This window comes from Trematomus bernacchii, unplaced genomic scaffold (genome assembly GCF_902827165.1).
Source record: "Trematomus bernacchii unplaced genomic scaffold, fTreBer1.1, whole genome shotgun sequence".
NCBI classification, from domain to species: Eukaryota; Metazoa; Chordata; class Actinopteri; order Perciformes; family Nototheniidae; genus Trematomus; species Trematomus bernacchii.
Window position 1 is genome coordinate 399,539 of NW_022987786.1, and position 27,929 is coordinate 427,467.

The 27,929-nt window shown below is 43.3% G+C and overlaps 1 protein-coding gene across 1 annotated transcript in view; it reads left to right on the forward strand.

The window, feature by feature from the left end:
- The window catches only part of cpne4a (copine IVa), a 77,098-nt gene extending 49,649 nt beyond the window's left edge, over positions 1-27,449 (forward strand). The window contains exons 11-16 of the mRNA XM_034149491.1: positions 1,724-1,857; positions 15,703-15,757; positions 16,968-17,019; positions 19,461-19,594; positions 21,503-21,739; positions 26,190-27,449. Of these exons, the coding sequence (XP_034005382.1) occupies positions 1,724-1,857; positions 15,703-15,757; positions 16,968-17,019; positions 19,461-19,594; positions 21,503-21,739; positions 26,190-26,321 (744 nt within the window). The 3' untranslated portion in view covers positions 26,322-27,449. The remainder of the gene's footprint in view (positions 1-1,723; positions 1,858-15,702; positions 15,758-16,967; positions 17,020-19,460; positions 19,595-21,502; positions 21,740-26,189) is intronic.
- Positions 27,450-27,929: the final 480 nt, after the last annotated feature.

Here is a 27,929-nt window from a genome sequence, read left to right on the forward strand (position 1 = left end):
CTGTTAGATAAATGCACGTTTTGTTCAGCCGGATAACATCCACATGTCTACCCTACTTTTATCATTTTTTTATCATAAATCTATGGATTAGATTTATGATAGACTTTTGAAACTACAAGAACATAAGGAGGACTTTTACAAAAAAGTTATAGAAATGTTTGTCCAGGAGGATAGGCAAATGGACTTCATCTTCAAGTCAAGGTAAGACCGCCATTTTATTGAAAATGGGATCTTACTAAGAGAGAACAATTCAATATTTAAATGATAAAATTACATTTTTTGGGTATCCTTTTGTTGAACTGTCTGTTTAATATTAATCGAAGCATCAGACAAAAAAAGCTTTTGAAAATAATATTATATTTTGGTTTAGGTCAAAATATAATATATGTAAACCTGAAGAGTCAGTGCCAGAGCCTCACCAGCCATGAACCTCACTGCACGTCACTGCAGAAGCTTATATATAGACATCTACGTTTTTTGTGCCCCACCACTTTTGTACATATAAAAACGCCACTGCGGAGGACGCTCAGTCTGCACGGCGTTTCGTTTCAGTCACTCTTCATTTCCCACGGAGAACCTGCTGACTTTATTTCAGGATAGAGGAAATAAATGATAAATGCATAATCTATAATTCAGAATATACCAGCAGAGGCAAGTTTTCCTTTATGAAACATTGATTTGTACATGCCTGTCCTAAGTGATGAAGCAGTACAAACAGCTGCTCCAACGTATGCTCACAACTGCATGCTTTACATTGAAAGGCTTAGGAAGATAACAACAAATCAATAATTGAGGAGAAAAGAATCTGACATTTTTCAAAAGGTTGAGAGGAAATGCCAAAAATTACAATAACAAAAAACTCTAAAAATATCACAAAAAATGTAGGGAGACCAATATTTTGCAAAAAAACATCTCATGTATAAAATGCTTTATTAATGCTTTAGGCTACAGACATACATATTTGTCATGATTTGAGTTTTGTGTGTTAAGTTTTGGGTTTATGTTGAAATTCTGTTCTCCCTGTGTCTCGTCTTCCCTCCTGTGTCTGATTGTCTGATTGTGTTCACCTGCTGCCCTTGTGTTTCTGCCTCCCCTGCCCAGCTGTGTCTTGTCCTGTGATTACCCTTCTGTGTATTTAGTCTTGTCTTCCCCTCTGCTCCATGTCGGTTCGTTGTATTTTCTCACTCTCCATGTTTGTCACTCTCCTCATGCTACCTGCTTTGTTTAAATAAAGCTCGCTTTTCTTTTGAAACCCGCTTCCCTTTTTAACTGCATTTGGGTCCTAATATTCCCGGATCCTGATAATATTATTTTGTTTACATAGTTTGACATAGCGCTGCTTTGAGCTAAATGCTAATATGCTAATGGTTAGCAGACTTCCACATGTGAGGAAACTGTACAAGGTCAATGGCTAACATTTTTTTGATAAAAATATCACAACAAATTTAAGGAGAAATCAAGCAATTTAACAAAACAATATTTAGCAAAACAAACAAACTAATAGATGCTTTATTAATGCTTTAGGCTACTTACATATGTTTTTGTTTACATAGTTTGACATTGTGCTACTTTGAGCAAAATGCTAATATGCTAAAGGTTAGTGGACTTAGTGCACAAAGTAACACAGTGCTGGATTACAGAACTTCCACTTGTGAGAAAACTTCACAAGGCTAACGGCTAGCATTGCTAACGCTGCTCTCTGATTGGCCGCCCGTGTCTGCAGGTGGCCATCGACTTCACGGCGTCTAACGGAGACCCGAGGAACAGCTGCTCGCTGCACTATATCCACCCCTTCCAGCCCAACGAGTACCTGAAGGCGCTGGTGGCCGTGGGCGAGATCTGCCAGGACTACGACAGGTAGCCGGAATATCAATGTTTCTGCTAACACTTTATATTGAAGGTCTCCTATCATGCACAAGTCACTTTTTAATGTCTTCTCTACATCAACATGTGTCCCCGGTGTGTCCCCGGTGTGTCCCCGGTGTGTCCCCGGTGTGTCCCCGGTGTGTCCCCCGTGTGTCAGGAGACTCTCAAAGTGTCAGGAAATAAACCCCTCTCTCTTTTCCTCCGTACCCACATCTCTAAAAACGGGGGAACAACGGAGCTGATCCAGATTTGCTGCGTCATGACGACATTACTAAAATGTGGGCGGGCTTTACACCCACGGGCCAATCAGAAACGTTGCTGTCAGAAACAACGAGACGTGTTCTGGAAGTAATATGGTCTGTGTTCACATTAGCATGCTAACACTCAGAGCTAACCTGTGCTGGAGAGAGCATGTGTGAAGAAGCAGGAAATGAAAAGGAAGTCACCTTGTGGTAAACCTGAGAGAGAGAAAGAGTTTGAGCTCCATGCTGTTTCAGAGAGAATCCTTCATGTGGTTTGGAACATGATATGGAGTTTAGTCACGGCAGCATTTAGCTGAGTTTCTGCTGGGAGAGTTCTCCTGATGAGATCTACTCTCTCTCTGAAGCTACTGACCCAGAGTCAGCTCTTTAGTAACAGCTGGGAGAGAGGGGGGGGGGGCTACAAGGATCTGTTTGGGGTTTGGAGCAGGACACTTCAGAGACATGTCCTTAGTAACAGCTGGAAGAGAGAGGGGGGGGGGGCTACAAGGATCTGTTTGGGGTTTGGAGCAGGACACTTCAGAGACATGTCCTTAGTAACAGCTGGAAGAGAGGGGGGGGGGGCTACAAGGATCTGTTTGGGGTTTGGAGCAGGACACTTCAGAGACATGTCCTTAGTAACAGCTGGAAGAGAGGGGGGGGGGGGCTACAAGGATCTGTTTGGGGTTTGGAGCAGGACACTTCAGAGACATGTCCTTAGTAACAGTAGTAACAGCTGGAAGAGAGGGGGGGGGCTACAAGGAGCAGGACACTTCAGAGACATGTCCTTAGTAACAGCTGGGAGAGAGGGGGGGGGGGCTACAAGGAGCAGGATACTTCAGAGACATGTCCTTAGTAACAGCTGGAAGAGAGAGGGGGGGGGCTACAAGGAGCAGGACACTTCAGAGACAGACATATTTTTTATATATTTGTATCTGAGAGCCATACTATATGCCTAAACATAGCGTGATAGGAGAGGTTACTTATTCACCATCAACTTGTTGTTAATGAACATATTAGAGACAAACTACCAGCTTACTGGTTATGAACGAGACTTCACTTTAAAATAAACATGTTCTGAGTTTAGACACAATCAACACTTATAGTTTCATGTCTTGTTACATAAGAATAGATCATATTTGATAAGTGTTATTATGGGAGAATTACTATTCTTGTGGTACTGCTGCCTCATTCGGCCCATATGGAGCATATTGAGGCCTAACAACTTCCTTACTTGCAACAAATCAGCACTAATTAGAGGGTTATTGGAAAAACTCTCAACTAATGGCTTATTACTTGTAGAATACGGTCATGTAGAATAAGGCATTAATAAGTGTTTTATAATGACTGATAAGGAGCCAATAAACTGCTAATATGCATGTTAGTTAACAACTAGTTGATGGTGAATTGGTGTACCTTAATATAAAGTGTTACTGAGTAAAAAGCTTTGTTCAAGAGACTCAAGGAAGAGTAACTTAAACACCACCGCCCTATTCTTGTATTTGCTTTTGAGTTGTATTCCTCTCTAGAGACAGAAACTAAAACCCCTAAGGCTTCTCTTTCTGTCCCACGCAGCCCTTTCTTTAATATTACATTTTTATGAGATCTGTTTTGTATTCTCTGTGCAGACTGAGCTCTTTGAAAGGCCTTCAGCAGAGTTCCTGAAGAGTTTGGTTTGAGTTTGGTTTTGATCATTCATTTGCATCTTGTTTTAAACCTGCATTAAAACACAGTCAGAAATTAGAAAGGAGTAAATTAAAAATGTCTGAAAAAACGTCCTCCTCCATCACCCAACACACAAAGACACACAGACGCAATTTTTACAATTAGCCTAGCTTAGCACAAAGACTGGAAGTAGGTGTGGAAAATATTTACAACACAAAACATTGTTATAATCAACAACTAAACAGACAGTCACTTTTATTTTGATAATGTTTGCAGAATTTGTGAAATAATGCATGTCAGGACATGGTTAGCCTAGCTTAGCAATAGCATTAAGACTGTAAGCAAGGTGGAAATGATTTACTGTATCTCAACACAGAATATGTTGAAAACGACTTAATTAGCTGCACGAAGAAACACTAAGTATTTTAGATGTAAGGTGTTTTGTAAAAAACAAACTGAAGAATACAAATTCCTTTTCAAAATAAGAGCGTCACCATTTAAGTGTCAGCAGGAATACAACTTAAATATTAAAGGGGACCTATTATGCAAAATGCACTTTCTGATGTCTTCTCTACATCACCATGTGTCCCCGGTGTGTCAGGAGACTCACAAAGTGATGTCTTCTCTACATCACCATGTGTCCCCGGTGTGTCAGGAGACTCACTAAGTGATGTCTTCTCTACATCACCATGTGTCCCCGGTGTGTCAGGAGACTCTCAAAGTGATGTCTTCTCTACATCACCATGTGTCCCCGGTGTGTCAGGAGACTCACTAAGTGATGTCTTCTCTACATCACCATGTGTCCCCGGTGTGTCAGGAGACTCACTAAGTGATGTCTTCTCTACATCACCATGTGTCCCCGGTGTGTCAGGAGACTCTCAAAGTGATGTCTTCTCTACATCACCATGTGTCCCCGGTGTGTCAGGAGACTCTCAAAGTGATGTCTTCTCTACATCACCATGTGTCCCCGGTGTGTCAGGAGACTCTCAAAGTGATGTCTTCTCTACATCACCATGTGTCCCCGGTGTGTCAGGAGACTCTCATAGTGATGTCTTCTCTACATCACCATGTGTCCCCCGTGTGTCAGGAGACTCTCAAAGTGATGTCCATACAAGGATCTGTTTGGGGTTTGGAGCAGGACACTTCAGAGACATGTCCTTAGTAACAGCTGGAAGAGAGGGGGGGGGGGGCTACAAGGATCTGTTTGGGGTTTGGAGCAGGACACTTCAGAGACATGTCCTTAGTAACAGCTGGAAGAGAGGGGGGGGGGGGGCTACAAGGATCTGTTTGGGGTTTGGAGCAGGACACTTCAGAGACATGTCCTTAGTAACAGCTGGAAGAGAGGGGGGGGGGGGGGGGCTACAAGGATCTGTTTGGGGTTTGGAGCAGGGACACTTCAGAGACATGTCCTTAGTAACAGCTGGAAGAGAGGGGGGGGGGGGGGGGGGGGGCTACAAGGATCTGTTTGGGGTTTGGAGCAGGACACTTCAGAGACATGTCCTTAGTAACAGCTGGAAGAGAGAGGGGGGGGGGGGCTACAAGGATCTGTTTGGGGTTTGGAGCAGGACACTTCAGAGACATGTCCTTAGTAACAGCTGGAAGAGAGGGGGGGGGGGCTACAAGGATCTGTTTGGGGTTTGGAGCAGGACACTTCAGAGACATGTCCTTAGTAACAGCTGGAAGAGAGGGGGGGGGGCTACAAGGATCTGTTTGGGGTTTGGAGCAGGACACTTCAGAGACATGTCCTTAGTAACAGCTGGAAGAGAGGGGGGGGGGCTACAAGGATCTGTTTGGGGTTTGGAGCAGGACACTTCAGAGACATGTCCTTAGTAACAGCTGGGAGAGAGGGGGGGGGGGGCTACAAGGAGCAGGACACTTCAGAGACATGTCCTTAGTAACAGCTGGGAGAGAGGGGGGGGGGGGCTACAAGGAGCAGGACACTTCAGAGACAGACATATTTTTTATATATTTGTATCTGAGAGCCATACTATATGCCTAAACATAGCGTGATAGGAGAGGTTACTTATTCACCATCAACTTGTTGTTAATGAACATATTAGAGACAAACTACCAGCTTACTGGTTATGAACGAGACTTCACTTTAAAATAAACATGTTCTGAGTTTAGACACAATCAACACTTATAGTTTCATGTCTTGTTACATAAGAATAGATCATATTTGATAAGTGTTATTATGGGAGAATTACTATTCTTGTGGTACTGCTGCCTCATTCGGCCCATATGGAGCATATTGAGGCCTAACAACTTCCTTACTTGCAACAAATCAGCACTAATTAGAGGGTTATTGGAAAAACTCTCAACTAATGGCTTATTACTTGTAGAATACGGTCATGTAGAATAAGGCATTAATAAGTGTTTTATAATGACTGATAAAGAGCCAATAAACTGCTAATATGCATGTTAGTTAACAACTAGTTGATGGTGAATTTGTGTACCTTAATATAAAGTGTTACTGAGTAAAAAGCTTTGTTCAAGAGACTCAAGGAAGAGTAACTTAAACACCACCGCCCTATTCTTGTATTTGCTTTTGAGTTGTATTCCTCTCTAGAGACAGAAACTAAAACCCCTAAGGCTTCTCTTTCTGTCCCACGCAGCCCTTTCTTTAATATTACATTTTTATGAGATCTGTTTTGTATTCTCTGTGCAGACTGAGCTCTTTGAAAGGCCTTCAGCAGAGTTCCTGAAGAGTTTGGTTTGAGTTTGGTTTTGATCATTCATTTGCATCTTGTTTTAAACCTGCATTAAAACACAGTCAGAAATTAGAAAGGAGTAAATTAAAAATGTCTGAAAAAACGTCCTCCTCCATCACCCAACACACAAAGAAACACTGACGCAATTTGTTTACAATTAGCCTAGCTTAGCACAAAGACTGGAAGTAGGTGTGGAAAATATTCACAACACAAAACATTGTTATAATCAACAACTAAACAGACAGTCACTTTTATTTTGATAATGTTTGCAGAATTTGTGAAATAATGCATGTCAGGACATGGTTAGCCTAGCTTAGCAATAGCATTAAGACTGTAAGCAAGGTGGAAATGATTTACTGTATCTCAACACAGAATATGTTGAAAACGACTTAATTAGCTGCACGAAAGAAACACTAAGTATTTTAGATGTAAGGTGTTTTGTAAAAAACAAACTGAAGAATACAAATTCCTTTTCAAAATAAGAGCGTCACCATTTAAGTGTCAGCAGGAATACAACTTAAATATTAAAGGGGACCTATTATGCAAAATGCACTTTCTGATGTCTTCTCTACATCACCATGTGTCCCCGGTGTGTCAGGAGACTCACAAAGTGATGTCTTCTCTACATCACCATGTGTCCCCGGTGTGTCAGGAGACTCACTAAGTGATGTCTTCTCTACATCACCATGTGTCCCCGGTTGTGTCAGGAGACTCTCAAAGTGATGTCTTCTCTACATCACCATGTGTCCCCGGTGTGTCAGGAGACTCACTAAGTGATGTCTTCTCTACATCACCATGTGTCCCCGGTGTGTCAGGAGACTCACTAAGTGATGTCTTCTCTACATCACCATGTGTCCCCGGTGTGTCAGGAGACTCTCAAAGTGATGTCTTCTCTACATCACCATGTGTCCCCGGTGTGTCAGGAGACTCTCAAAGTGATGTCTTCTCTACATCACCATGTGTCCCCGGTGTGTCAGGAGACTCTCAAAGTGATGTCTTCTCTACATCACCATGTGTCCCCGGTGTGTCAGGAGACTCTCATAGTGATGTCTTCTCTACATCACCATGTGTCCCCCGTGTGTCAGGAGACTCTCAAAGTGATGTCCATACAAGGATCTGTTTGGGGTTTGGAGCAGGACACTTCAGAGACATGTCCTTAGTAACAGCTGGAAGAGAGGGGGGGGGGCTACAAGGATCTGTTTGGGGTTTGGAGCAGGACACTTCAGAGACATGTCCTTAGTAACAGCTGGAAGAGAGGGGGGGGGGGGGCTACAAGGATCTGTTTGGGGTTTGGAGCAGGACACTTCAGAGACATGTCCTTAGTAACAGCTGGAAGAGAGGGGGGGGGGGGGGGCTACAAGGATCTGTTTGGGGTTTGGAGCAGGACACTTCAGAGACATGTCCTTAGTAACAGCTGGAAGAGAGGGGGGGGGGGGGGGGGGGGGGGGGGGGGCTACAAGGATCTGTTTGGGGTTTGGAGCAGGACACTTCAGAGACATGTCCTTAGTAACAGCTGGAAGAGAGAGGGGGGGGGGGGCTACAAGGATCTGTTTGGGGTTTGGAGCAGGACACTTCAGAGACATGTCCTTAGTAACAGCTGGAAGAGAGGGGGGGGGGGCTACAAGGATCTGTTTGGGGTTTGGAGCAGGACACTTCAGAGACATGTCCTTAGTAACAGCTGGAAGAGAGGGGGGGGGGGCTACAAGGATCTGTTTGGGGTTTGGAGCAGGACACTTCAGAGACATGTCCTTAGTAACAGCTGGAAGAGAGGGGGGGGGGGCTACAAGGATCTGTTTGGGGTTTGGAGCAGGACACTTCAGAGACATGTCCTTAGTAACAGCTGGGAGAGAGGGGGGGGGGGGGCTACAAGGAGCAGGACACTTCAGAGACATGTCCTTAGTAACAGCTGGGAGAGAGGGGGGGGGGGGCTACAAGGAGCAGGACACTTCAGAGACAGACATATTTTTTATATATTTGTATCTGAGAGCCATACTATATGCCTAAACATAGCGTGATAGGAGAGGTTACTTATTCACCATCAACTTGTTGTTAATGAACATATTAGAGACAAACTACCAGCTTACTGGTTATGAACGAGACTTCACTTTAAAAATAAACATGTTCTGAGTTTAGACACAATCAACACTTATAGTTTCATGTCTTGTTACATAAGAATAGATCATATTTGATAAGTGTTATTATGGGAGAATTACTATTCTTGTGGTACTGCTGCCTCATTCGGCCCATATGGAGCATATTGAGGCCTAACAACTTCCTTACTTGCAACAAATCAGCACTAATTAGAGGGTTATTGGAAAAACTCTCAACTAATGGCTTATTACTTGTAGAATACGGTCATGTAGAATAAGGCATTAATAAGTGTTTTATAATGACTGATAAAGAGCCAATAAACTGCTAATATGCATGTTAGTTAACAACTAGTTGATGGTGAATTTGTGTACCTTAATATAAAGTGTTACTGAGTAAAAAGCTTTGTTCAAGAGACTCAAGGAAGAGTAACTTAAACACCACCGCCCTATTCTTGTATTTGCTTTTGAGTTGTATTCCTCTCTAGAGACAGAAACTAAAACCCCTAAGGCTTCTCTTTCTGTCCCACGCAGCCCTTTCTTTAATATTACATTTTTATGAGATCTGTTTTGTATTCTCTGTGCAGACTGAGCTCTTTGAAAGGCCTTCAGCAGAGTTCCTGAAGAGTTTGGTTTGAGTTTGGTTTTGATCATTCATTTGCATCTTGTTTTAAACCTGCATTAAAACACAGTCAGAAATTAGAAAGGAGTAAATTAAAAATGTCTGAAAAAACGTCCTCCTCCATCACCCAACACACAAAGAAACACTGACGCAATTTGTTTACAATTAGCCTAGCTTAGCACAAAGACTGGAAGTAGGTGTGGAAAATATTCACAACACAAAACATTGTTATAATCAACAACTAAACAGACAGTCACTTTTATTTTGATAATGTTTGCAGAATTTGTGAAATAATGCATGTCAGGACATGGTTAGCCTAGCTTAGCAATAGCATTAAGACTGTAAGCAAGGTTGAAATGATTTACTGTATCTCAACACAGAATATGTTGAAAACGACTTAATTAGCTGCACGAAGAAACACTAAGTATTTTAGATGTAAGGTGTTTTGTAAAAAACAAACTGAAGATTACAAATTCCTTTTCAAAATAAGAGCGTCGCCATTTAAGTGTCAGCAGGAATACAACTTAAACATTAAAGGGGACCTATTATGCAAAATGCACTTTCTGATGTCTTCTCTACATCACCATGTGTCCCCGGTGTGTCAGGAGACTCACTAAGTGATGTCTTCTCTACATCACCATGTGCCCCCGGTGTGTCAGGAGACTCACAAAGTGATGTCTTCTCTACATCACCATGTGTCCCCGGTGTGTCAGGAGACTCTCAAAGTGATGTCTTCTCTACATCACCATGTGTCCCCGGTGTGTCAGGAGACTCACAAAGTGATGTCTTCTCTACATCACCATGTGTCCCCGGTGTGTCAGGAGACTCACAAAGTGATGTCTTCTCTACATCACCATGTGTCCCCGGTGTGTCCCCGGTGTGTCAGGAGACTCACATAGTGATGTCTTCTCTACATCACCATGTGTCCCCGGTGTGTCCCCGGTGTGTCAGGAGACTCTCAAAGTGATGTCTTCTCTACATCACCATGTGTCCCCGGTGTGTCCCCGGTGTGTCAGGAGACTCACATAGTGATGTCTTCTCTACATCACCATGTGTCCCCGGTGTGGTCCCCGGTGTGTCAGGAGACTCACATAGTGATGTCTTCTCTACATCACCATGTGTCCCGGGTGTGTCAGGAGACTCACTAAGTGATGTCTTCTCTACATCACCATGTGTCCCGGTGTGTCAGGAGACTCACAAAGTGATGTCTTCTCTACATCACCATGTGTCCCCGGGGTGTCAGGAGACTCACAAAGTGATGTCTTCTCTAATCACCATGTGTCCCCGGTGTGTCAGGAGACTCACAAGTGATGTCTTCTCTACATCACCATGTGTCCCCGGTGTGTCCCCGGTGTGTCAGGAGACTCACATAGTTGATGTCTTCTCTACATCACCATGTGTCCCCGGTGTGTCCCCCGGTGTGTCAGGAGACTCTCAAAGTGATGTCTTCTCTACATCACCATGTGTCCCCGGTGTGTCCCCGGTGTGTCAGGAGACTCACATAGTGATGTCTTCTCTACATCACCATGTGTCCCCGGTGTGTCCCCGGTGTGTCAGGAGACTCGCATAGTGATGTCTTCTCTACATCACCATGTGTCCCCGGTGTGTCAGGAGACTCACTAAGTGATGTCTTCTCTACATCACCATGTGTCCCCGGTGTGTCAGGAGACTCACAAAGTGATGTCTTCTCTACATCACCATGTGTCCCCGGTGTGTCAGGAGACTCACATAGTGATGTCTTCTCTACATCACCATGTGTCCCCGGTGTGTCAGGAGACTCACTAAGTGATGTCTTCTCTACATCACCATGTGTCCCCGGTGTGTCAGGAGACTCACTAAGTGATGTCTTCTCTACATCACCATGTGTCCCCGGTGTGTCAGGAGACTCACAAAGTGATGTCTTCTCTACATCACCATGTGTCCCCGGTGTGTCAGGAGACTCACAAAGTGATGTCTTCTCTACATCACCATGTGTCCCCGGTGTGTCAGGAGACTCTCAAAGTGATGTCTTCTCTACATCACCATGTGTCCCCGGTGTGTCAGGAGACTCACAAAGTGATGTCTTCTCTTCATCACCAGGTGTCCCCGGTGTGTCAGGAGACTCTCAAAGTGATGTCTTCTCTACATCACCATGTGTCCCCGGTGTGTCAGGAGACTCTCAAAGTGATGTCTTCTCTACATCACCATGTGTCCCCGGTGTGTCAGGAGACTCACAAAGTGATGTCTTCTCTACATCACCATGTGTCCCCGATGTGTCAGGAGACTCTCAAAGTGATGTCTTCTCTACATCACCATGTGTCCCCGGTGTGTCAGGAGACTCACTAAGTGATGTCTTCTCTACATCACCATGTGTCCCCGGTGTGTCAGGAGACTCACAAAGTGATGTCTTCTCTACATCACCATGTGTCCCCGGTGTGTCAGGAGACTCACTAAGTGATGTCTTCTCTACATCACCATGTGTCCCCGGTGTGTCAGGAGACTCACAAAGTGATGTCTTCTCTACAATCACCATGTGTCCCCGGTGTGTCAGGAGACTCACAAAGTGATGTCTTCTCTACATCACCATGTGTCCCCGGTGTGTCAGGAGACTCTCAAAGTGATGTCTTCTCTACATCACCATGTGTCCCCGGTGTGTCAGGAGACTCACTAAGTGATGTCTTCTCTACATCACCATGTGTCCCCGGTGTGTCCCCGGTGTGTCAGGAGACTCACATAGTGATGTCTTCTCTACATCACCATGTGTCCCCGGTGTGTCAGGAGACTCACTAAGTGATGTCTTCTCTACATCACCATGTGTCCCCGGTGTGTCAGGAGACTCACTAAGTGATGTCTTCTCTACATCACCATGTGTCCCCGGTGTGTCAGGAGACTCACAAAGTGATGTCTTCTCTACATCACCATGTGTCCCCGGTGTGTCAGGAGACTCACTAAGTGATGTCTTCTCTACATCACCATGTGTCCCCGGTGTGTCCCCGGTGTGTCAGGAGACTCACATAGTGATGTCTTCTCTACATCACCATGTGTCCCCGTGTGTCAGGAGACTCACTAAGTGATGTCTTCTCTACATCACCATGTGTCCCCGGTGTGTCAGGAGACTCACTAAGTGATGTCTTCTCTACATCACCATGTGTCCCCGGTGTGTCAGGAGAACTCACAAAGTGATGTCTTCTCTACATCACCATGTGTCCCCGGTGTGTCAGGAGACTCACAAAGTGATGTCTTCTTCTACATCACCATGTGTCCCCCGGTGTGTCCCCGGTGTGTCAGGAGACTCACATAGTGATGTCTTCTCTACATCACCATGTGTCCCCGGTGTGTCAGGAGACTCTCAAAGTGATGTCTTCTCTACATCACCATGTGTCCCCGGTGTGTCCCCGGTGTGTCAGGAGACTCACATAGTGATGTCTTCTCTACATCACCATGTGTCCCCGGTGTGTCCCCGGTGTGTCAGGAGACTCACATAGTGATGTCTTCTCTACATCACCATGTGTCCCCGGTGTGTCAGGAGACCTCACTAAGTGATGTCTTCTCTACATCACCATGTGTCCCCGGTGTGTCAGGAGACTCACAAAGTGATGTCTTCTCTACATCACCATGTGTCCCCGGTGTGTCAGGAGACTCACATAGTGATGTCTTCTCTACATCACCATGTGTCCCCGGTGTGTCAGGAGACTCACTAAGTGATGTCTTCTCTACATCACCATGTGTCCCCGGTGTGTCAGGAGACTCACTAAGTGATGTCTTCTCTACATCACCATGTGTCCCCGGTGTGTCAGGAGACTCACAAAGTGATGTCTTCTCTACATCACCATGTGTCCCCGGTGTGTCAGGAGACTCACAAAGTGATGTCTTCTCTACATCACCATGTGTCCCCGGTGTGTCAGGAGACTCTCAAAGTGATGTCTTCTCTACATCACCATGTGTCCCCGGTGTGTCAGGAGACTCACAAAGTGATGTCTTCTCTACATCACCATGTGTCCCCGGTGTGTCAGGAGACTCACAAAGTGATGTCTTCTCTACATCACCATGTGTCCCCGGTGTGTCAGGAGACTCACTAAGTGATGTCTTCTCTACATCACAATGTGTCCCCGGTGTGTCAGGAGACTCACAAAGTGATGTCTTCTCTACATCACCATGTGTCCCCGGTGTGTCAGGAGACTCTCAAAGTGATGTCTTCTCTACATCACCATGTGTCCCCGGTGTGTCAGGAGACTCACAAAGTGATGTCTTCTCTTCATCACCATGTGTCCCCGGTGTGTCAGGAGACTCTCAAAGTGATGTCTTCTCTACATCACCATGTGTCCCCGGTGTGTCAGGAGACTCTCAAAGTGATGTCTTCTCTACATCACCATGTGTCCCCGGTGTGTCAGGAGACTCACAAAGTGATGTCTTCTCTACATCACCATGTGTCCCCGATGTGTCAGGAGACTCTCAAAGTGATGTCTTCTCTACATCACCATGTGTCCCCGGTGTGTCAGGAGACTCACTAAGTGATGTCTTCTCTACATCACCATGTGTCCCCGGTGTGTCAGGAGACTCACTAAGTGATGTCTTCTCTACATCACCATGTGTCCCCGGTGTGTCCCCGGTGTGTCAGGAGACTCACATAGTGATGTCTTCTCTACATCACCATGTGTCCCCGGTGTGTCCCCGGTGTGTCAGGAGACTCACTAAGTGATGTCTTCTCTACATCACCATGTGTCCCCGGTGTGTCAGGAGACTCACTAAGTGATGTCTTCTCTTCATCACCATGTGTCCCCGGTGTGTCAGGAGACTCACATAGTGATGTCTTCTCTACATCACCATGTGTCCCCGGTGTGTCCCCGGTGTGTCAGGAGACTCTCAAAGTGATGTCTTCTCTACATCACCATGTGTCCCCGGTGTGTCAGGAGACTCACTAAGTGATGTCTTCTCTTCATCACCATGTGTCCCCGGTGTGTCAGGAGACTCACAAAGTGATGTCTTCTCTACATCACCATGTGTCCCGGTGTGTCAGAAGACTCACAAAGTGATGTCTTCTCTACATCACCATGTGTCCGGTGTGTCAGGAGACTCACAAAGTGATGTCTTCTCTACATCAACATGTGTCCCCGGTGTGTCAGGAGACTCACAAAGTGATGTCTTCTCTACATCACCATGTGTCCCCGGTGTGTCAGGAGACTCACAAAGTGATGTCTTCTCTACATCACCATGTGTCCCCGGTGTGTCCCCGGTGTGTCAGCAGACTCACATAGTGATGTCTTCTCTACATCACCATGTGTCCCCGGTGTGTCCCCGGTGTGTCAGGAGACTCTCAAAGTGATGTCTTCTCTACATCACCATGTGTCCCCCGTGTGTCCCCCGTGTGTCCCCGGTGTGTCAGGAGACTCACAAAGTGATGTCTTCTCTACATCACCATGTGTCCCTGGTGTGTCAGGAGACTCACAAAGTGATGTCTTCTCTACATCACCGTGTGTCCCTGGTGTGTCAGGAGACTCACAAAGTGATGTCTTCTCTACATCACCATGTGTCCCCGGTGTGTCAGGAGACTCACTAAGTGATGTCTTCTCTTCATCACCATGTGTCCCCGGTGTGTCAGGAGACTCACAAAGTGATGTCTTCTCTACATCACCATGTGTCCCCGGTGTGTCAGGAGACTCACAAAGTGATGTCTTCTCTACATCACCATGTGTCCCCGGTGTGTCAGGAGACTCACAAAGTGATGTCTTCTCTACATCACCATGTGTCCCCGGTGTGTCAGGAGACTCACAAAGTGATGTCTTCTCTACATCACCATGTGTCCCCGGTGTGTCAGGAGACTCACAAAGTGATGTCTTCTCTACATCACCATGTGTCCCCGGTGTGTCCCCGGTGTGTCAGCAGACTCACATAGTGATGTCTTCTCTACATCACCATGTGTCCCCGGTGTGTCCCCGGTGTGTCAGGAGACTCTCAAAGTGATGTCTTCTCTACATCACCATGTGTCCCCCGTGTGTCCCCCGTGTGTCCCCGGTGTGTCAGGAGACTCACAAAGTGATGTCTTCTCTACATCACCATGTGTCCCTGGTGTGTCAGGAGACTCACAAAGTGATGTCTTCTCTACATCACCGTGTGTCCCTGGTGTGTCAGGAGACTCACAAAGTGATGTCTTCTCTACATCACCATGTGTCCCCGGTGTGTCCCCGGTGTGTCAGGAGACTCTCAAAGTGATGTCTTCTCTACATCACCGTGTGTCCCCCGTGTGTCCCCGGTGTGTCCCCGGTGTGTGTTATGTATCTGAGACCTATGCTATTGCCTAAACACAGCATGATAGGTGCCCTTTAAGTTGACAATTTCTTCTTCAGAAAAGTGTGTGATTCTGTCCAATCAGAAGAGACCTCTGAGCTTTGTGTTAACGAGGCGTTGGTGTGAATGAGCTCGTTAACTCCCGCTGACAGCCAATCACCTTCCTCCTCCTGAATCAGACTTCTCACAGTTTCTCCTCCTCCTCTTCCTCCTCCTCCTCTTCCTCCTCTCCCTCCTCCTACTCTCAGTGATAAGATGTTCCCGGCGTTTGGCTTCGGAGCTCAGATCCCTCCTGACTACAAGGTAATTGAACTGCTCGGCTCCCAGCATGCTCTCTGTCTGTCAGTGGGGGGAGGGGGGCACTTGAAGGGGGGGGGGGGGGGCAGTCCCCTTCAAGTGCTGCATTCAGGTTCATTTCTGATTATCTCTGTTCAGGTAAAAAACTGATTTAAATATCAAGATGTGTTTGCAACATATGTTTAAATGTTTAAATGTATAACTTGATTACTTGATAACTCAAAATAATGGCTTATTAGCTCAAAATCTATAAATAAGGAGGTTATATCTGAAAGACACTGATTGATATTTCAAATGAATGAATGAATATTTCAAATCATAACTAAGTATTTCCAAATACTGACTTGATATCACAAAACAATCACTAAGAATAATGACTAAATATCTCTTTATAATGGCTTATTTCCCAGTTAGTATATCTCATAAAACTGACCTAATATCTCAAAATAACATCCAACATCTCAAAAAAGTGACTCCATATCTCACAGGTATGAGTTAGTATCTCATCATAATGACGTAGTATATGAAAAAAAATGTTAGATTCTCAAACAATGTCTTAGTATCACTAAATATATAAAAAATAATGATTTATTATCTTATTATAATGAGAAAATAGCTACAAATAAGTCGTTAATATCTGATGATAATTACCATATCTTAAAATAAAATACTGACTGAATGGCTTAATATAGCAAATAAATAATTTAGTATCCAAGAATAATGACTAAATATCTCTTTATAATGACTTATTTCCCAGTTCTGACTTAGTATATCTCATAAAACTCCCATAATATCTCTAAATAATGACTAATTATCTGAAATGAATGACTTAATATCTCAAAATAACAACCCAACATCTCACAGGTATGAGTTAGTATCTCATAATAATGACGTAGTATCTAAATGATGATAATTACCACATCCTAAAATACTGACTGAATGTCTTAATATAGCAAATAAATGATTTAGTATCCAAGAATAACAATAGAGAAAGATAGAGAAAGGGGGGGTTGGGGGGGGGGGCAGCTGTCCTGTGACTCTGATTGGTTGTTTTAATAAGACAAAGGGAGGAAGGCTGCTGAGAAGAGAAACTCAAAGAGACGGAGGTGAGGGGGAGAGTCCTGTTTTATTGATGAAGATCTCTCTGTGTTTCTGATGAAGACATCAAACATCTCCCTGTTTCTCCCCCTCCCCTCCTCCCCCTCTTCCCCTCCAGGTCTCCCACGACTTTGCGGTGAATTTTAACGAGGAGAACCCAGAGTGTGCAGGTAGGCGCTCTGATTCCCTGCGCTCAAATATTTGACAGTGGAGGGAACGCTCTGATGTGAGGACGAGGATCAGATTACAGTTCAGGAGGGTCTTCATTCTGCACTCGTTACCATGAAGGTCCCTTTAGACTGGACTCATATCTGGAGAGGAAGTGTGGGGGGGGGGGGGGTTACATCTGAGTGCACTGGAAACAAATATTAACTTAGATTATTACACGGCTTAGTTCAATACCAATTCTGATTGGTCAATTTGGCCTAGCTTAGCATAGCTTAGCATGGGGAGACTGCTAGCCTAGCCTGGTTTCAGTCTCACATAAAACTCATGGCAATTAGCGAGTTAGCTGAGAAGATGCTACATGTGAGACACTGGAACACACACACACTGACACCTAATTAAAAGTGTGTGTGTGTGTGTGTGTGTGTGTGTGTGTGTGTGTGTGTGTGTGTGTGTGTGTGTGTGTGGTGTGTGTGTGTGTGTGTGTGGTGTGTGTGTGTGTGTGTGTGTGTGTGTGTGGTGTGTGTGTGTGTGTGTGTGTGTGTGTGTGTGTGTGTGTGTGTGTGTGTGTGTGTGTGTGTGTGTGTGTGGTGTGTGTGTGTGTGTGTGTGGTGTGTGTGTGTGTGTGTGTGTGTGTGTGTGTGTGTGTGCGTGTGTGTGTATCATTGACCTTCACACACCTTCAGACCTGCGACGGGGCATGCTGGGAAATCTCCATATTGGTCCCTAGAGACGGGGTGAACTTGACAGGATGTTTCTCTGCTGGATGCTTGTGAAGGATATGTTGGGAACATTTGCCTCAGCTCAAAAAAGGTTTAATGTTCAGGAATACATCAAACTAAAAAGACCTCCACCAAGGCCGATGGTGCATTCAGGGGCTCCTCGAATGCACCATCTTCCCAAGTTAAGAAGTCGTTCTACTTTGACTTTGGTGTGTTCATGAGCTCTAAGTCATAATGTAGGAACAACACGGATGAAGATGTGTTGAACATGTAGATATCTGTTGTTGAGGAGATGGGAATGTTCTCAGTAGGAAAGTCATTTTTCAGATTTTCCGATGCCCTGATATCTCAGAAAGTTAAATAAATTGAAAAACAATGTGTGTATCTGACCCCAAAATGAAGTGGGTTATCCTTGGTCAATGCTACACCTTTTCCTCTAGTGCATGAAAATAGGCCAAGGAATTGGTATTGTTTTCCTCGGGTTAGGGTTAGGCAAGGCAAGTTTATTTATATAGCAGCTTTCAACACAAGGCGATTCAAAGTGCTTTACAAAAATGAAAGACATTAAAGGTGGGGTAGGTAATTTTGGAGAAACCGGCTAGAAATCGCTAGAATTAGAAAATACACAGCCGGAACAAATCTGCCACTTCCTCACAGAGCCCCTCCTCCAACACACACGAACGTGCACATGACCAATGAGGGCACGAGATAAGTTTGTGCACAGATGGAAGGCTGACAGGCAGGTAGGCCATCCAGTTATTTTAGCCGGGCCGGCTCAGATGATTGGTCGTGCTTTTTACAGTACTACAGCTTCCACAGATGATATTTCTTTATGGATTTATTGTCAAAGCACTTCAGATATTCATTGCTATCTGGATGTTAAGAGCATTCCATGGAATATAACAAGTGTATCTCGAGCCGGTTTCTCAAACTTACCTACCCCACCTTTAAGAGCATTAAGAAACATATTATGAAATGGCATTTAAAAACACTCATTTAAAAGCAAAGACAATTAAACATGAATAACACAGGTACATGAATGAAAGTTACAGTGCAGTGTGAGATGTGAATATATCAATTATAATCTGCGGCGAAAATAAAAGTCTTCTGCCTGGATTTAAAAGTAGTCTTCGTTGCAACGGACCTGTGTGAGGGTCTAAGGACAGAGGGTCTAAGGACAGAGGGTCTAAGGACAGAGGGTCTAAGGACAGAGGGTCTAAGGACAGAGGCTCTAAGGACAGAGGGTCTAAGGACAGAGGGTCTAAGGACAGAGGGTCTAAGGACAGAGGGGGTCGTATTGTCACTGATATTCTGTACAAACTGTGAAGTCCACTGAGACAAATGTAACATTTGTGATATTGGGCTATATAAATAAACATTGATTGATTGACCTGCAGGTTTCTGGGAGTTGTTCCAGATGGAGCATAATAACTGAACTCTGGGGACAGAAAGCAGACCAGAAGACCTGAGAGATCTGGATGGTTCATAATGTAGCAGGAGATCAGAATAAACCATTCAATGCTTTATAAACCAGCAGCAGTGTTTTGAAATAAATTCTTTGACACACAGGAACCTGTGTAAAGACTTCAGAACTGGACTGATGTGATCCACTTTCTTAGTGTTAGTGAGGACTCGGTAGACAAACAAACAGTGCATTTTCCAAAGTTTTCCAGGGATATCTTGGATGTCCGATGGGTTTATTCATTCTTGATGTTCTCTGCCAGGGATCCAGGGCGTGGTGGAGGCCTACCAGGCCTGTCTCCCCAAGCTGCAGCTCTACGGCCCCACCAACATCGCCCCCATCATCCAGAAGGTCGCCAACACCGCCTCGCAGGAAGTGCACACCAAAGAGGCCATGGTGAGTGAGTCAGGAAACACCACACTTACAGTACACTCATCAGACTGCTGTTTGTCAAATGTTTGGAAAATACTGAATGTTCCTTCTATATCCGGATGTCTGACTACATGGATGACGCTCATGAGACACTGTGTTGAAGTTATGATAGCTATGTTCCTAAGATTGGCAGACGACACAGAATCTAGAGAGATAGACATATGACTGTCATGTGTATTGCTTACGCAGGCCTTAGCTAATCTGAGCTAATGTCAGAACACTGCTTTGAACCAGTGTTCCTCCATCTTGTTGACTGTAACACCCTCTCTTGTATATAAGCATATCAAGGACTCCACTAAAGGAACTCTTTTGTCCCATGCAACCTCTGTGTGTGATGACTACTTCCATTCTTGCAAGGATAATAAATACATGGATCCTGATATTGAAGATCAAGCCGGTGACCAGCGAGAGTTTTCTAACATCAAATAACTTCCCAACCTAAGAATCGAATAGTTTTTGTAACCTAAACGTTGACTTATTTGTCACAAAACCGTAATTCCATGCTTAATTAACCCAAAGTTTACAGAATTTTCACAGACTTTAAACAGATACAGGGACATATTCAAAAATAATAATTGCTTAATTGGGACATTATTCATTGAATTTGTAGATACGAGAAATATTCGATTGTAGTATTTTTACGGGCTCATATTTATATATATAACAAATAAATTCTAACATATTAACTTAGATTATTACACGGCTTAGTTGAATACTCGATTCTGATTGGTCAATTTGGACATGTCAGAGGTGTTTAATACTCAATAACACACTGCTGCTAAGCATGACATCACCGTTGCTATGGAGTGTTTAACTTTGCCCTTTTTATAGTTATAAGGGTTAAGCCAAATCCTAAACTCTGAACTGTGACATATCTTTGTGCAGATATGTCTGGTTACTCACTCAAAGCAAACTTTCAAGAACTACCTATTTTTCTGCTAGTTTAAATGGTTTTGAACAATAATTAGGAAAGTGAGAAAGGAAGAGACGGTTCTTGCACATGACAAGACGACTGCACCAACTCTGCTCTGCAGTTTGAGACAGAGTTGTCAGACTGCCAATGTCAGACGGACGCTAATTAACACCACTGAAGCTAAACATTTAGCAGATAACAGAAGTGTCTGAGATTAAAGAAAAGGAAACCTGTTTCTCTTTGGGCTTTCTTTGGCTGGATTAGTTTCATGTCAGGTCTGCTTCCCTTTTCTTGACACTTTGAGCACTGACTTGAATTTTAACGCACTTTTAGTTCATGTCTGACATACAGCTTTAAAATGAAACTATGAACTTATGTATTATAATTGTTCTTTCTAGAGCAGTGTTTCTCAAACTTTTTCACACCAAGGACCACTTGACCAATAAAAAACATACACGGACCACCCAACTCCCCAAATATCCAAAAACAAAAGGCCTGCTTACCATTCCAACAGTTTATAACACATTACAGCCTAATAATGACAGTTTAACCTTCTCTATATCGCCTCGTTCACACAAATACAACTACAGATTCTACAAGCATTTCGTTCATATGCGATTTAAAATGCCCAAGTTTAACATGAATTCAACATTAAACACAAGTTAATTATTTACACTGTTCCATTTATGTAGCATTGTGTACGCACTCATTGACTGCGTGTCTCTGTTTCCACCCATAATAGTCATTTTTAAACAATTTGAGAAACACTTTGAATTTATGATGTATTTATTTCGAATGTGAAATTTTTACCAATATACTCACGGACTACTAGGGGTCGCTCACGGACCACCAGTGGGCCACACTTTGAGAAACACTGTTCTCAAGGTACATCATGAATCAATGAATCAGTTTACCAAAGAATGTAAAGTCTGATTGTTCGTATATTCTCCGTCTCGCAGCAATACTTCATCCTGCTGATCCTGACGGACGGCGTCATCACCGACATGGCCGACACGAGGGAGGCCATCGTCCAGGCCTCGCACCTCCCCATGTCCGTCATCATCGTCGGGATTGGGAGCGCCGACTTCAGCGACATGCAGATGCTGGACGGAGACGACGGGATTCTGCGATCGCCCAAAGGAGAGCCCGTCCTCCGGGACATCGTCCAGTTCGTCCCATTCCGCAATTTCAAACACGTGAGTCTATTGCATGGACTTAAAAACAATAAAATAAAATCTGTGCTAATCAGATACAGGTACATTACTCTAAAGAGGATACATTTTCTTTTCTACCTTCTGAGGAGTTCCTCAAGGCGCGATCTTAGGTCCTCTGTAGTTTCTATCTACAAAGTTCCTTGTGGGCTCTAGAATAAGAAACAATATTAATTTCAGTTTCTATGCCCTGTTATGCCTTTATTATATCATATACTAAGTTGCCACTTCCTTAGTAATACATGTTCCCTTTCCCCAAGGTTAAATTCAGCTTTTGTTGAAACGGTTTCCACTGTATGATCAGCAAACTGAGCCAAAGCATGAAATAAAAAATAAAATCATCCCAAAATCTGACCAGAATTTAAATGTAGATAGATTACTTTATAAATCTTATTGGAAAATTGTCTAGGTCACAACATTTTAGAGCAAAAAGAGAATCACGTATCATGTCTGAGCCGAAATACAGACACAGGACAGATGGGTAAGGGAGGAATATTTAATGGAAATGAGGCAGGATTGGCAAAATTGTTGCTGGCTGGAGTGTGGCGAGTAATCCAGGAGAGGATTGGCAGAGGGAATCCCGAGGTATGAGCTGGCTGGCGGGTTAATCCATGAACGCTTCAAAGATCCAGCAGAGAGTCTCAAAGGGAAGAGGTCTTTGATGGCTGGCAGGTGTGCAGAGAAGGAGGAAGGGGAACAAACAATGTGACATGTCTCCATGCTTTAAGTGAGGGGAGTGTGTGGGAGAGAAAACTCAGGTGTATATCAGTATGTAGTGTCTCTACTTTAAAGAGTCCTCTCCTGCTGATGTTCAGGTGTATATCAGTATGTAGCGTCTCTACTTTAAAGAGTCCTCTCCTGCTGATGTTCAGGTGTATATCAGTATGTAGTGTCTCTACTTTAAAGAGTCCTCTCCTGCTGATGTTCAGGTGTATATCAGTATGTAGTGTCTCTACTTTAAAGAGTCCTCTCCTGCTGATGTTCAGGTGTATATCAGTATGTAGTGTCTCTACTTTAAAGAGTCCTCTCCTGCTGATGTTCAGGTGTATATCAGTATGTAGTGTCTCTACTTTAAAGAGTCCTCTCCTGCTGATGTTCAGGTGTATATCAGTATGTAGTGTCTCTACTTTAAAGAGTCCTCTCCTGCTGATGTTCAGGTGTATATCAGTATGTAGTGTCTCTACTTTAAAGAGTCCTCTCCTGCTGGTGATCAGGTGTATATCAGTATGTAGTGTCTCTACTTTAAAGAGTCCTCTCCTCCTGATGTTCAGGTGTATATCAGTATGTCGTGTCTCTACTTTAAAGAGTCCTCTCCTGCTGATGTTCAGGTGTATATCAGTATGTAGTGTCTCTACTTTAAAGAGTTCTCTCCTGCTGATGTTCAGGTGTATATCAGTATGTAGTGTCTCTACTTTAAAGAGTCCTCTCCTGCTGATGTTCAGGTGTATATCAGTATGTAGTGTCTCTACTTTAAAGAGTCCTCTCCTGCTGATGTTCAGGTGTATATCAGTATGTAGTGTCTCTACTTTAAAGAGTCCTCTCCTGCTGATCTTCAGGTGTATATCAGTATGTAGCGTCTCTACTTTAAAGAGTCCTCTCCTGCTGATGTTCAGGTGTATATCAGTATGTAGTGTCTCTACTTTAAAGAGTCCTCTCCTGCTGATGTTCAGGTGTATATCAGTATGTAGTGTCTCTACTTTAAAGAGTCCTCTCACAGGGATTTTAGCCTCTGCAGACCATTGACATGCACTAAAACCTATAGAACACTACAGGAGAGGGAACACTATAAAAAGTAGAATAGGGCCCCTTTAAAAAGACTATTTCCAGATTTTGTTGAAGCCAGGATTTTCTGTCTATGTTTTCTTAAAACGTCACATGAATGCTGCGGGAGCTGGATTGGTTTCCTCTTGCCCTGTTCACATTATGATTACTTTCCTTTGCCTTCGTTTGTTTCATCGTGTCGTTAGTTGCTCTAAAGCACTTTGTTTGCTTCTTAAATGAAGATATTATTACAAACACATTTAGCGGTCTGTTTTCCGGGAGCTAAAAGCCTCTAAATATGTGAACCAGATGGCGTGTTCATTTGAGAGATTTCTCAGGGATAGAGAATTATACAGTGTGTATATATAACTTAGTGTGACCTGAAGATATTGTAGCTGTGAAGCGGCGAGGAGCAGAGGGAGCGTTGTGAATCTGGATCAGAGCATATTGGAAGTGGAGGAGGACGAGAGGAGAGTGGGAAGCTATTGAAGAAATGAGTTTTTACCCGTGAAAACCGGAGACGTGGTGGCAACCCGCCCGCCCGTCTACAGTGGGAATGAATCTGAACAGTTTGGACTCGTTTTACAGGCAGTGGATATATTTCCCCTGCTGGGTTTAATCAGCGATGAACGAGTTTCTGTCTTTGGCCCGAAAGCAACACGTTTTAATTTGAAAGCAGCTCGGACCGCTAGCCTCCAGAAAACGACGCCTGCTGTCGCTCCTATAAGTAGAATTAGAACAAAGTTTCGTCGTCTTCGCCTTGGCATGCGTTTTATGTGCATCTCTCTGAGGGTGTGAATCCCTGTTTTATGTTGTAGTGCCAATGTGTGATGTTTGATGCAGTTTCATTTCCCTTCCCTCCAAGCAGCCACTGATGTTCATGTATGTCTGCACACATTAAACTAGCTGGAGACACTACTGGTGAACAGAGTGAAATATGTTACTAATAGAGATCACCATGAAACATCTGGCAGGACTTTGGCAGGACGAGGATGGCAGGTATATTTAACAAAAAGAAAGCTTTTAATAACAAAAGCTGATATACGAAAACAGTTTAACACAGAAACCGAGCGCCAGTCAACGCAACCTGAACAGGAAGTTAGACCAGAGAAAAGAGAAAATACATTAAAACAACAGGAATTAAAACACAAAAACAGAGCTCATGACAACTACCGGAGTTGATTTCTAACATTAGGACAATTATACGAATGGACAAAGTTAGTGAAATAAACTCTTAAATGTGTATCTTTAATGTAGCATACGTTGAATCACCTTCCCCTGAATATTGAGAGCAGAAACATTTTTAAGAGCTCTCCAGAGAGCTGCAGCCAAACACAATCACGCTGATTATTACTGCAAACAACTCACACCACTAAAAGCACGACATCAGAGCCAGAAGCAGAGGCATATACATTTTGTACATGTAGGACTTACTCCCACCTCTGGCGTTTATATATGCATGTGGAAAATGCACTCAAATGACCCCAGAGATGGGTTTTTTTTTCTAAACCTCTCTAAAAAGGTCAAATTTCACTTAACTTGATACATGGTACTTATTATATGTTATAGTTTGGATTCCCAAAGCTTTTAGTCTACTATCCCATCATCCAAGGGTGGTTTTCACTATAAGTAATGGGTTATTTGAGATATAAACTATAATTTACATTTTTTTACTATGTTCATTCTGAATTTACTTTAAAATAAAAACATCTATATTGATTCTGGCTTTTCTACATCCAACTCACAGGTTTATCATTACTTTGAGATAAAAGATTATTAATTTAACCCTTTTAGAAGTGAAGATATGGTCATTTGTTCTGGGAATGTCATTTTCGAGCCTGAGGCCTGAAAAGCAGGCTCCGGGCTTAACAGGTTAATTGTGGACCGAGCTTCCCGCTGGTATCAGGACGGCAGAAAGTCTACACATCTTCCGTTGCAACCTAAAGACCCATCTGTTTAGCTCATGCCTTGGTCATTAACTAAAATACATTGAAGTAGCTTGTTTGAAGCGAATAAATCTGCATGTTTTGGTTTATTGCACCTGTTTTAAGTTACTTTGTATGAAAGCATCAGCTAAATCAGGGGTGTCCAAACTTTTTTCACCGACGGCCACATACAGAAAAATCTTCAAAGGGCTGGGCCACTTACTAGAAGGGAGGTTTATTGCCTCATAAGTTAAATTATAAGTTAGCAAAATCAATCAAATGTAGGTCAATTATTCTTGATAACTGAATATGCTTTGAGAAAAAAGAACTGCCGACAGCTTTCCATAGGGTTTCATTTATTTTGTCAGCAGCTCATTCCTTAAAACAGAAGCCTCAGATTGATGATCATCAGAGGAAATATGAAGGGTATATTTCCAGGTTGTTCTGTAAATAAGTTATTGGGCTCTTTGTTTTATCCACTTAGATTTGTTAGATTGAATTTATTGTAAATTGGGCTTACTAACACATAAACACTGCTGTGTATATACAGATATATTTGAAGTAAATATAAGAAAAGCTCAAGTTTCATTTGTGGGTCATAATCCATTATACTTTTTGAATTTGCTGAGGGCAGATTCAAAATGGACCTAGGGCCGCATTTAGCCCCCAGGCCGTAGTTTGGACGCCCCTGAGCTAAATGAAACGTAATGAAGTGAAGAAACCTTGAATGTTTTCTGTTTCCTCCCCAGGCGTCTCCAGCTGCTTTGGCTAAGAGCGTTTTAGCGGAGGTGCCCAACCAGGTGGTGGATTACTACAACAGCAAGGGCATCAAGCCCAAAGTGCCCAGCCAGTTCCAGTCTTCCAGGCAGTTCGGACCCTGAGCAGCCTCTCCTGGACTCAGAAAATGTTCACCGTGTTTTGTTCTTTGTTGATGCGGATGTTAAAGGTGCTAAATGCAGTATTTACCATGAAGGAGGGGCTCATTTTAAATGTGATCACTGTAGCAACAGGTGTGTCAGCTGCATTGACATTGGGTGGCAATTGGACGTATTGGAAGTTGTTGGATTGCTTTATGGCACAAACCAGATAGAAAATGCTTCATTACCTCATGTTATATCTTCAGGTGCAAACACTGGACACACCATAACAGACAGAGGAAGCAGACCAAGCAGCTGAGATACACCAATCCAAAGACCAGTGAGTTATTGTCATCCGTCTCAACGAAGACAGCGACGAATCCTGACTCGGTGCAGTTTCTCAACATGCAATGATAGGCGTCTTGATGCTTATAGTTTGTAGGCCAACATATACAACTGTAGCTCAGGGTGTTTGGATGCACAACATACGTGGATAGTGTGTTTCAACCTCCTCTAGTGTTCCTGAACGCAGACGCATGAGTCTAAAAATATGATCAATATGACACGTTATATGTGGACCTGAGTGTGGTACATGCAGAGCTTAGAGCTAACATCATGCTGAAGGAACCTACATTGCAACTTTTTAACATCCCTAACATCTTGATCCAAGTTCTAATAACCATTCAAATCAGGGTTTACACTTATTGGTAGCAATGAATAGCCTGTTATGTAAGCAAATTACCTAGATATGTAGCATTTCACATTTAAGAAGTGTCGCTAACGTTTGTGGTTCTCTATTATATTGTGATGATGTTTACAATGACAGCAGGTCCCGACATCAGACGGATCAAAATCAGTCGAATATGGCCACGTATATCTATGCAGAGCTTTTGCGTAGGAAAAAGTGACGTAGCAAACATGTTTGTGCTGAGCAAAAACCAAGGAAGCTAACGTATTAGCTTTGGCGCACAATGCAATTTAAGAAAAACATCTTCCTCTTTAAGCGTATAAACTGCCAAACATAATTAACTTTTAATTTCTAACTAGTAGCAAGTGAGCTAGACTTTTGAGGGTTTTTTGCTAGCTTGCAAATTACTCTATAGCTAGCATGTTATCAGTTAGCACACCCGCGACTGCTAGCTCACGGACAAATAATCCAACCCAGTCTCACGACATTTCGTGTTATAGTCACGAAATTAATGTAATCTATTGATTCGTGTTCACCAACACGATTTTCACCTTTTTTTCGTGTCAAACAGAACGATTTAAAAAGCAATGTATTTCTATTGGTAGTATGTTTCGTGCCTGCATCACGTCTTTTTGTCCGGTCGGGTCTTGGAAGACCAGAAGCTGTGTGGTTCATAAAAACATGTTCTTACTCAATATCTTACCCTAAGCCTAACCCTATCCCTTTTATTTTAAATTGTATAATGTCTGAGTTTTGTTGCCGTCAGTGAGGAAAAGAAATGGCTCAGAGCCTCAGAATACTGACATCTGTATTTTATGTCATCTTTTTTTCCTTCTAATTTGTTATTATTTGGTGCAGGCACGAAACATACTACCAATATAAATACATTGCTTCTAAAATCGTTCTGTGTCAGAATACTGAAATCTGTATTTTTTTAAATGTCT